The sequence below is a fragment of the Miscanthus floridulus genome, chromosome 5 (assembly GCF_019320115.1).
Source record: "Miscanthus floridulus cultivar M001 chromosome 5, ASM1932011v1, whole genome shotgun sequence".
Classification (NCBI taxonomy): Eukaryota; Viridiplantae; Streptophyta; class Magnoliopsida; order Poales; family Poaceae; genus Miscanthus; species Miscanthus floridulus.
Genome location: NC_089584.1, coordinates 126633247 through 126645362, shown reverse-complemented (window position 1 = coordinate 126645362; position 12116 = coordinate 126633247). Strand labels below are relative to the sequence as shown.

Below are 12116 nucleotides of genomic sequence, written 5' to 3'. Positions count from 1 at the left end.
AACATAGAGTAGCCACATGCTAAGAGTAATTTCAATGCTGCCTATGAAAAGCTCCTTGATGGTCCATACCTAATTCACAAGGACAGCAAGCACACCATGCGTCAATGCTATGGCATGGCCAAAGCTTTCTACGATGAGGAGCAGAAATGGTAGTGGCTCAAGGACGATGAGTAGGATGACGGCAAGGGGGAGGAGCATCCTAAGGATGCATGACCCGCTTTCCAAGATGCCAACAAGACCATTGCCACAATCTTCGGAGGGTATGCCACCTCTGAGAGCAAACGACGGCAGAAACTCACCGCTCGGCAGGTCATGTCGATCACCAAGTATGACACGATCATTGATCCTAAATATCTAGACTGGTCAGAGTACCCTATCACCTTCAGTAGGGCCAACTAGTGGGAGGATATCCCATACCCATGGTGTTTCCCACTTGTGCTGGATCCCACCATCCGCAACATGTGGTTCAAGAAGGTCCTCATCGACGGTGGGAGTGCCCTTAATCTCCTCTTCGCTGGATCCCTAACTAAATTAGGCCACACAAAGGATGATCTCGTCCCTATTGATTCTCCATTCTGGGGGGTTGTACCTGGTAGAGCGTCCCAACCTTTGGGGTAGATCACCTTGCTAGTCCAGTTTGGCATCGCCGACCACTTTCGTACTGAGTACGTGAACTTCTTCATGGCAGACTTCGACACCGCCTACCATGCCATCCTTGGCTGTCCAACTCTCGCCAAGTTCATGGTCATGCCCCTTATGTCTACCTGGTGTTAAAGATCCTGATGGAACAAGGTGTTCTCACCCTGCATGCCAACGTCTCCACCGCCTACTACTATGAAAGAGAAGGACTTGCCATCGCTGATGCGATGGATCTCTCGGCCAGAATGGAGGCTTGCATCACTGACTCCAAGAAGGTCCTAGCGGAGGAGCAGGCGATCCCGACTCAGGAGCCACCTCGGTCTACAACTAAATCCAAAGACACAAAGGAGGTTGAGCTCGTGATCGGCGACAGAAGCAAGACAGCCCAGATTGGGGCCCATCTCAACCCCAAATAGGAAGACACGCTCATTAGCTTCCTTCGCAAAAACATCGATGTGTTTGCATGGAAACCCACTGACATGCCTGGCGTTCCTCGGGAGCTAATCGAGCACTCCTTAAATGTCTCGCCGACCACCAAACTGATCAAGCAAAAGCTCCCACGATTCGCGCAAGACAAAAAGGAGGCTATTAGGGCAAAAATAACCTGGCTATTAGCAGCCGACTTTATTAAAGAGGTGTATCACCCAGAGTGGCTCGCCAATCCGGTCCTTGTATGAAAAAATAATAATTAATGGAGAATGTGCGTTGATTACACTGATCTCAATAAACACTACCCTAAAGACCCCTTCGGTTTACCTCGCATTAATGATGTCATAGATTCAACAGCCGGTTGTGAGCTCTTGTGCTTTCTCGATTGCTATTATGGTTATCACTAGATCTCCTTAAAGATGGAAGATCAAATCAAAACTTCATTCATCACACCCTTTGGTGCCTTTTGCTACACCACCATGTCCTTTGGGCTAAAAAACGATGGCGCCACCTACCAGAGGGTTATCCAGCGATGCCTCCAAGACCAAATTGGGAAGAATGTCGAGGCCTACGTCGATGATGTGGTAGTTAAGTCTAAGACTACCGACAACCTCATCGCTGACCTCAAAAAAACTTTCCAAAACCTAAATAAATTCCAATGGAAGCTGAATCCCACTAAGTGCATATTCAATGTTCCTTCTGGTATACTCCTAGGCAACATCGTTAGACGCCATGGCATCGAAGCAAACCTAGAGAAGATAGAAGTGGTTACCAAGATGAAACCAACGACCTGCGTGAAGGATGTCCAGAAGCTAATGGGATGCATGGCGGCTTTAAGTCGTTTCATATCCCCCTACTTGAAAGTAGCATAGATGCTTACATAGAATGGTTAGTTAATGAACTAATGATGACTGCTAATGAAGTTGAATATAAGGACTCATGTTTAGTAATGCTTCTGTAGATGCAATAACCCACAAGCTAGATAGCCGTGCATATCCTCGGAGTCTTTTATTTTCCTCCTATCGGGTAAGTCTTGCTAAGTACAATCAAGTACTCAGGGTTTTATTCCCCTATTGCAGGTGATCGGAGGATACTTAGAGCTGACTCTTGTGTGTGGAAACCTCCTGGTGGACTTAGAGATGATTCCTTTCATGCTACGACCATAGTGTTTATTTATAACCCTCACGAAAGGTTTTTATAAGAAAAGATGTAAAATCTGCTAGCATCTCTTGTATAAAAATGTTCACTATGTTAATGCTCCACCATGTCCTTAAATTAATCCTGCTTCCTCTGTAACTCTAATAACATTGTTATATTCTGTTGTTATAATAAATTGAGGTAATATTCTGGTATTGTAATAAAGTGATGTAAGAAATGACTTAAGAATGTTATAAGATTTATTCTCTCATTTATGATCCTGATAAAAAAAATGTGTGTTTTCAAGTTCTTCCTTGGGGTGTGCTCAACGGAACTATGTAGTTTAGTGTCCTCTCTTGGGAACTTAGTATCTAATAGAAGACAAGTACTCCTAGGAGGCATTAGATTAGGCGGTTCTGCCACAGTAAGCCCCCCAGCAAGTTCAAGTTCTTCATGAAGTATATGTTTGGAGCTTGTTGTGCTAGCACGGAGCGTGAGCAAGAGTTGCTTGTGAGGATGCATCGGATTGAGCAGAAGCTTGATATTCACTCTGCACCGCCTCATGACTTGGAGCCTCTTCGTGATCCCTTTGAGCTCTATGATGAGGCTTGTAAGGAATACTATGGTGAGTCATCTGATCAGCCCCATCACCATGGCAAGCAACAAGCTGGCGCCGAGGACGAGGAGTACATCAAGGATGATGATGGTGACCATGATGATGACGAGGACTACGAGGATGAGTAGTCGTTTCTATCACGTGGCCTACCCCTTTTGGCATTTGTTGACAATGGGGGAGTGTTAGGCTTTGATCTATCTATGTAATAAGTTAGTTGGCTTGTGAGACTTTAAAACTTTTAGCTTGTATGAACTATATCGTGTGGTGGCAACTATGTGATGGACAACTATATATTTGCTTGTGATGGATGATTGTAGGACAAATATTGCTTATCTACCTATCTATTAGTTATCTTCCTTGTCTTTACTTGTGAATGGTGGATGTTATTTTGGATGGCCATGTGTTGCTTCAAGTTTTTACTTTCAGATCTTGGCCATCACTTTCTCTTTTACTTGTTGTGTGAATATAACATGTCATATTGTATCTCTTTTTCACGAATATATACTTGCTCACACACACTTGTTGCACCCCACGGATTGCAAGATTCAGGGGGAGCTTTTGTCTTGATATATGCAAACGATGCATAAATGATCATCATTGGAATTCAAGTTCATTGCATATATTAAGGGGGAGCTCTCCATAAATTTTAGGGTTCAAAAGCTTTAAATTCTTTTATTCTTATAAAAGCCTAAGTTGGTTGTCATCAATTACCAAAAAGGGAGAGATTGAAAGTGCATTTGCCCCTTATGTGGGTTTTGGTGTATTGATGACATACAAATTAGGGACTAATGAGATCTTAATGAGATATATTATAGATTTAGTCCCATGAAAGTTTTAAAGAGTTCATCTAAGATGAAATGGTATCCCTCAATTCTTGAAGTTGAAAAGGCGGATGAACTTAAAGCGCTCTCCAAAGTTTTTATCTTTTGTTTTGAGTTTAGGCTCTATAATAATACAAAGAGGGATGCAAGTTTAGATGGTCTGAGAATTTAGATGGTCTGAGAAAGATAGAGTGCTCAAGCATAAAAATAAAATCAAAAGAGAGATACAAAATCACCTCACGAACACTTAGATATAGTTTGCAGACTTTTATTAGTCGAAAGTCCCGGCGATAGCCGAAACTCTCGGCTGTTGAAAGTCTCGACTTCTGTCGAAAGTCTCGGCGCCTTAGGACTTAGCCGCCTGACTCGCTTGTCTGTCGGAAGTCCCAACGGAAGCTGGAAGTCCCGGCTGCCGGAAGTCCTGGTAGTCGCTGGGAGTTTCGACGATAACCGAGCTAGCCTAGTTGAGTACGCCGTAAACAGTGTTTCGCAGTAGAGCCGAAGTTTCGATGATCTGTGTCGGAATTTCTGACGCAGATCTGAATGGGTAGATTTTACCTATGAGTATAAATAGCGCTCTTCTCTCTTCTAACCATTACCCACTCATTTATTGTTCACCAACGTTCGTCCAAAACAACTCTCAAGCATTCAAGGCGCCCCTCTCCTCTCCCCTTTGCTCCAATCTTCGATTCCCCTAGGGTTTTGAGTGAAAGGAGAGTGGATTGAGTGAGAGAATCACTTTGGCAAGCTTGAGCACTTGATTTCTTCGTCAAGACGGTTCGATTTGCATCTATTACTCTTGGAGCTTTGCTCCTAGCCAGCTAGGCATCGCCCAAGAGCTTTCATCTTGTGGAAGAGCCTTGGGAAGTTTGTATTACCCTCGATTTCTTAGTGGAAAGCTAGAGTGATCTTTGTGGTTGCTTTGAGAGAGGCAAGGAGGTGGAAGAGACTCCAACCTTTGTGGTCACCTCAACAACGAGGACGTAGGAGCTCCTTTGTGGGGTTGCCGAACCTCAGGATAAATCCTTGTGTTCCGTGTACTTGTTGTTGTTGAGATTTGTGCTATCATATTTGTTCTTGTTGGTTTCTCTTCCTCCTCAAATCTCTTCTTAGTGTTTGGACTCGATCTACGAAGTGGGAGCGTTTCGGGGTCAAGGGAGTGATCCTACATGTCTACCTAACCACTTGAAAGTGGGGTTGTAAGATATCTCGCACTCAAAGTTTATTTTAGCACTTGTAGTGCATTTCTCATAGGTGCCAGAACTCCCGGATGTTTGCGCTGGAACTTCCGGGGAAGTTCCGGCCCAAATTATCGGGACTTCCAACTGTTACTGACATTTGACTTTGAGATTACGTAGAAATTTTTAGATGCGTTTATTCACCCTCTCTTTAGGCATTGTTTAGATCCTTTCATACCTACATCCCATCTGCTCTCCTTGTCCAACTACTCGAATGAACCAGTAGCCCAACACCTTTAATTTCTTCCACATTGATTCACATGAAGACACACTTTCTTGTTTACAAACCATTTTTTCAATTTTTACTCTCTTCTCAATAAATTATTTGCCACATTAGCGCAATGTCTATGTGACAAGGTAATTAATAGGGATAAAAATCATGCTGATTTCTGTATTGGGATTGCTCTGACTACACTTCCTCGCCTATGAGAGGTCACAGTTGACACGATCACGAGGGGGGAGGTTTGAGTGTAGGCAGAGACGACAACGACGATATACCTGTTACCAATGCTCCACCACTAGTGACCGAGGCCTCAGTGGAACAGCCTACAGAGCTTGTTCAGATACTTTCACGGCTAAATGGCTAATAGAGGTCAAGGAAAGACAGACAGCTGACTCCAGGAGGATGGAGGAGACACTCGCTAGACGGCACTCCAGGAGTTCCAGGAGCAGCTTAGGCAGCAGCCAGAGGCCCACGCACAGGCCCTTGTTCAGCAGCAGATCCAAATGGCCCAGATGTTCACTTTAGGGCCCATTGGGTTCTTTGCTCTGTTTAACCTCGTCCAGCTGGGACTGGGAGAGCAGACAAGCAGTGCGTTTGGAACTTGAGCGAGGTTTTTTCGGAGACTGTGCGGCTACGCTTGCCTTGCCAGGCGAGAGAGCCAAATCGGCTCGCCTAGCCTGGCAAGCTTCTCGTAGCTCGCGCCGGTGAAGTAAGGCGAGCCTAGCTGGGCAACCAAGCGCGCCCTAAAGTTTAATCAGTGGCTGCATTGGCCACTGGGCAGCTCTTCCAGGCGACAGGACTCCAGCCCCCAACTTGCTACTCAGGGTCAGGGACAGCCTCAGTTGTCAGCTGGTCTAGGTTTAAGAGGTTTCTTGCCGGTGCCAGGTGTTTGCTTTCCCTATCCTAATTTTCAGTCCCTTATCATATCGGACGTTGGACACTAATTTATAGTATTAAATATAGATTAATTATAAAACTAAAGACATAAATTGAGACTAATTTACAAGACGAATCTATTAAGCCTAATTAGCCACTGATTTGATAATTTGGTGCTACAGTAAACATATGCTAATGATGGATTAATTAGGATTAATAAATTCGTCTCGTAGATTACTGACGGCTTCTGTAATTTATTTTATTATTGAATATTTGATATGACATCCCATGTAACATCCGATGTGACTCTTATACTTTAGTCCCGGATCCAACACGCTTGGCCTGCCTGTGTTCCCAGAGACAGACGTCAGAACCTCACTTGTGCTCACGGAGACAGGCCTGAGAACTTCACTTGTGCGAAATGTGAAGTTCTGTTGTAGCTCCAGAGTTTCCCGTGCCTGCATCCGAGCCAGTTGTGCTTTTTAATCTGCTTATTAGCTATTGGAGTCTTTTGCATAATTTTTTCTTAAATATTGTAGCACACAACCTTTGGTCAATATATACAGCTAGAACTAGTATTATACTATACACTGCTGCTACTGAGAGAATGGTAATTCCATTTTCTGGTGAACCAGGCCTTCCAAGTTCAAACTATGCACTACCTGCAAAATGCAACAAGATCTTGCACTTCTGCAGTACACACTGCTGACAGCGCTTTTTCCAAATTAGTGCCAGCCTAGAGTGAGTGGATGCCCTTGGCCTTCTCAATTGCGTCTTTGATCTTCCGAGTCGGCTCTTCAGAAAGTATCGCTGGATCATCGAACTGTGCTGCGAGGCTGGGCTCATCAAGGAATGCACAGAACGTGTCGGCAACAGAGCTGGAGAGCGACTGCAGGTTGTACCCGCCTTCCAGGAAGAAGACACAGCGGCCACCACAGAGTTCCTTGGCCAGCTGCTTGATGCTGGATGCCAACATGTAGAACGTGCCTGTTGTGAACTGCAGGCCAGCCAGAGGGTCCAGCACGTGTGCGTCGTATCTGAGACGTACATGAAGAGTCAGTTCGGCTAGCCTAGAACACTGATGATATGCGGGTTCATATAACCAAGGGAGTTATTTCTCAGCTAGTTCATGAACTGAAGAGCTTGGTTTTAAGGATGGTCGATAGATAGGAGAATCTCACCCAGCTGAAACAAGGATTATATCAGGCTTGAATCGATGAGCAGATGGAGCAATGACCTCATCAAATGCACACCTCATTGCGTAATCACCTGCACCACCGGGCAGAGGAAGGTTGAATGTCGTGCCTTCACCATCACCCTGTCCGACTTCATTGATCTTACCAGTACCAGGGTAGCTTCCAAGCTACATCACACATGGAAAACAAAGATTGTTTCATGGTAAAGTTCAACACCTAGTTGCACAAACAGATGTCAGACTCACAGAAAAACAGGGGTATGAAACCTGGTGAGTTGAGAGGAAGAAGATGTCTGGATCATCATAAAATGCATCGGATGTCCCATTGCCATGGTGAACGTCAAAATCTATTATCATCACACGCTTTAGTCCATGTTGATGCTGAGCGTACCGAGCTGCCACTGCGATGTTCCCAAAGACACAAAAACCCATGGGACCTTGAGGAACAGCATGATGTCCTGGTGGCCTTACTAACGCAAAGCCAAGGGGCGGATTAGGACCTAACTTTGACGCTGCGACCTAAGAAAATATGCAATATTTCTCAGGAAAACAGCACTGCAAAGTAAAATAAAAAACATGCTGAAACCACCATAATAGTGAACAGAGAGAAGATTATTACCACTGAATCAACCAATGTGATTCCAGCACCAGCTGATAGAAGTGATTCTTGAAAAGTCTATACAGAAAAAATGGAACGGCTTAAAATGGTGATATCTAAAATTTTGCTGATTCCAGTAGTATGCACATCAATAGGTGAAGTAAACTATGGAACAATCAATGAGTAGCAACTTAAAATTATATCGCAGAAAATTTGAGTGATGAAATCAACAATGTCTGATATACTTTAATAGCTTTCTTTAGAAAATTTGGGTGATGCCTTTGTGCCAGTTCAGACTTGATTAAATTGTTCTTCAGTGTCAAATTTATGGATCAGAATTTCTGCAGTTATCAGTAACATCAAAATCATAAGGTGACTGAATGAATCACTAGTTCATACTTCTCATGATAACCTCGAAATAAGAAATAACTCATATAATGCTATCAGGTTGTAAACATGCTGAGTAATACTCTATCTATTTCCAAGTTATGGCCAAAGTAATACTGACACTTCTCCTATTCACTTTCTTAGGACACCCCTGACCCCAACCTTCTTCACCTACTATCATATCTTATATCCTCATTTATGGGTGTACTTGTAACAATAACGGAGGTATTTCCAGGGACATGTGGGCCCATGATCCAGCAGCAAATCACAAAATCACTGGATACAGAATCAAGAATAAATTAGTATTAAATACAATTTGTTTCTGCTTTGGTATTTCCTTACATTAATTGCTACCTTAGGGTTCTTCTCAAAACGTTTATTGCTTTTACATCTAGCACATCTATATAAAGTCAGTGTTCTTATTCCAAGTAGGTAAGAATAATGAATCACAGATCAACCCAGCCTATGCCCCCCTGTTTCTCTCAAAGTTCACTCAAGCCATGCCATCAGCACTCCACAATATGGAAGTTGTCTGTTGTCCCCAATATAGGTCCATAACAGTTTCTTTTCTTTTGTCATTCCATTAAAAAAAAAATCTTACATGCTCTGTCGAAAAAAATGCCCAAGTAACTGTTTCATCTTGACAAACCAACAGGAGTAACGATTTTATCACTTTTCAAAAACATGGAAAAATAAGCCCTAGAGGAATGCAAACGTCCATGAATCCATCCACATATGAGTCCTCACAAAAGGAACACTTGATAACAGAACTCAAGTTAAGCCTGTGATAGTACAGCAGCGGAATAGGAGAGAGCATGCACAATTAGCATCAGAAGCATGTAAAAATGAAAAGAGCACATGCATAAAGGATTACAGTCTCTGTAGCGTATGTTGGTCCAGTCCCTTCAATAAATATCAGACCTTCATCTGAAGCTCTACCCATAGCCTGCAGCCACATTAGACACATATTAAGCAAATTGCAGCATTATTTCAAACCTATCTGATAGGTTTTCACCAGTAGAGAAAAACAACTTCTTATCAGAAAAAGTAAGAATAAATAAGGACAGCTTGATGACAAGTACCTTTTCGAGTCCAGTGATGTAAGATCTTGAATGAACTCGTGCAACATCATCTAGAGAAGCAGGGTTGAAATTTTGAATTTCCAGAACCTGTGAACCACGATGCTGAAAACTAAACAAATAAGATGACATTTAACTTACTAATACTCGTCCTTTTCTAGTGAAATGCAATTGTACATGGTATAAGAAAGAAACATGCCAAAAACCCAGAAGGTTTGACTAAAGACAAAGGGAACTGTTGAAACATAGTGAGATAAGACAATGTACTCAAGTTGATTGTTCATCCTATTTCTTTTTTTCTTTCTATATGATTCAATTTTAGCATGATTTCAAATAAAGGTAAACTGAAACAATAAAGGTGCTTTCTTTAAGGTAAAGTTCCAAAAAATAGTTGTGAACATTCGAACTAGTATTGCTAGTATACCTTGGGACTAAGCTCCAATTTCTCAAGAGCATCAACTATTGCAGGAACTCTTTTGTTAGATTCTGGATGTGCTTCCTGAATACCAAAAAGAAGTGGAAAATATTATGATATAATGCACAGCGCAGATGAGACAACTTATTACATCGTGACTTCTATAGATTATATGAAATATTAAAGTTTGAGTCCACAAGCAGCTCATGAAAATGAGTAGCACGACATTCATGAAATCGAATGTATTCTGCTATGAAGCAGGAACCTGAATTGCTTACTTTGTTATGACCCAGGGCAGGAGAGGTACAATAGAGTATACGAGCATCGAGAAGTGAATTATCAGGTATTGCTAAATTCTTTGGAGCATTCCCTTTCTCTAAAGAAGTTTGATCCTGATTTGCTGAGCACTGTGCACTCCAACTCCTGATTTGTTTTTGTTCTCTTCCCAATGTTTGGAAGATGCTCCTCCAAATTAAGGGATGAGGATGATGCCTTCCAAAGGCACAGCAGTGTCTGAACAAAGGTGACATCCTCCCTGAAAAAAGAGAGACAGATTTCCCGTATACGTTACACGAATCATTACAACTGCATGTGGACAGAAAATAGAAAGCTAAGATCAATAACTAAGGCACCAACTGGACACTCCAACTTGGTGGTTTGTAATAAATTGGAAAAATATAAATATTGTCATCCTGATACAAGAAAACTGCTTAGTATAAGCATTATATCATGTGAAACAATTGAATAAAGATACGTGCAGCACACGTCCAAACTCCATCCTACCAGATGTAAGTCAAACGTTTGATGAAAAATGGAACTACAAACGAAATTACCACTCCATACTAATATGTGAAATCATCTTTATCAGACGAGTGCCAGTAAACACCAAGCTCCAAATGAAATCAAGGTATATCCCAATCATCTTATTCCATCTTTACACTACGAGTAACTAAGCATTGTAGTCTAGTCACACCCCACTCCACACTAGCATAACATGATTACATAACCGAACCACCGTAAAAGGTGATAAAGGGCTCAAGGCATATAATTCTAGCATTTGGTCTCAATATGGGGCAGAGCCAACAACAGCCCCTCTTCATTCCAACAGCTTCCAGCGTGTAAATCAGCATGCCGTCCTGCTAAGTTGGTTCAGATGGGGGGACAAAAGAAAAATCCTAGTATATAGCTGTGGTGGTTCTGCTTCACATGAACATTTCCACGAGCAGTTGGTAGCAGGGGCAGACCCGGTAAAGGACATAGATGTACCGTGTATTTTTTTCAAAAAAAAAGGTTAAAGTTTGTAGGCATAACATATAGCTTGGGTTTGGCCGTTTGGGTGCTCGGTTTCGCACAGAAGGGGTGGGCATACCTGGTGGGTGCTCGTCGCCGGCGAAAGGTCCCCCGAAGATAGAGACCTGGGCACCTGGTGTAGGGCGGCGGCGGCCGCCCAGTCGTCGCACCACAGTCCACACTCCACAGAACGCACGCGATAGGATGGGAGAACCGAGAGACGGAGAGAGTGTGCCGGGGCCCGGGGGGGAACTGGACGGAGGAGACCAGCACTCCAGCCGGGTGAAGTTGTGGGCCACAGCCACTGATATTCTTTTTAGACCTGAAAATATACCTGATATATCATAATTTTGTCTTCTGTAGTTCTGTTTATATGAGATTTTTTTTTATTTTGCCCCCTTCCATTCTCTGTTTTGCTTCTGTTTATGTTCTTCTCATTTGGAACCCTGGGAACTTGTGGAGTACTCCTCGTCTTATAACAAATGCACATCTTGCTTTTTGATGAGCTAGTTTTTTAAAAATTTGACTATGAGTATAAAAAATAACAACAATATTTGTATTTTAAAATAATTTTGTTATAAAACTATACTCCATGCTCAATCTAATAATATTTATTATACATCATAAATATTAGTATATTTTTCACAAATTTGGATAAACTTTAAAACAATCGATTTCTCGGAAAACAAGATCGATGTGCGTTTATTTTGAGACAGAGAAGTATTGATCACTAACTGTTTATGACATGTTGCATATGCGTTTGAACTTTGATGAAGCATCTGAAGTGTTTCTTGCTATAGAGGGAATGGTTGCAGGCTTGAATTACTTTGGTAGTACTTTTCAGCGAACGAATAGTGTTTTCCTATCGTAACAAATCAGCATAAGCCAAATTTTAGTGAAACGAATGTGGCTTATTGGTGTTTGGGTTGCATGTTTCTAGAACTTTCCATGACCCAAATGGTCTAGTAGTCAGCCTGTGGTTCATCCCTAGCCAGAAAAATTAGGGCCTACCTAGCCAATGTTTGATTGCGGGAATAATTCTGCGTTTTTTCTACGAAAATAAACTAATTCCTGTAAAATTCTGATAGAATTCCTGCGAAATTCCTTTGTTATAAAGGGCCCTAAAACTGGTGGTGGCAAACGGGTGGCCGTTCAGACATTATCGTGTTTCGG

General features: G+C 42.3%; 1 protein-coding gene across 1 annotated transcript; it reads right to left on the bottom strand.

The window, feature by feature from the left end:
- Positions 1-6488: 6488 nt before the first annotated feature.
- LOC136453496 (histone deacetylase 10, chloroplastic-like) lies at positions 6489-11155 on the bottom strand. Its single transcript, XM_066454056.1, has 9 exons — positions 11023-11155; positions 9932-10188; positions 9663-9737; positions 9242-9343; positions 9034-9105; positions 7794-7850; positions 7442-7693; positions 7161-7342; positions 6489-7016 (listed from the first exon to the last, which is right to left on the bottom strand). Exons 2-9 carry the CDS (start codon positions 10181-10183, stop codon positions 6716-6718), a joined length of 1293 nt encoding a protein of 430 aa, XP_066310153.1. The 5' UTR covers positions 10184-10188; positions 11023-11155; the 3' UTR covers positions 6489-6715.
- Between the last annotated feature and the right edge of the window lie 961 nt (positions 11156-12116).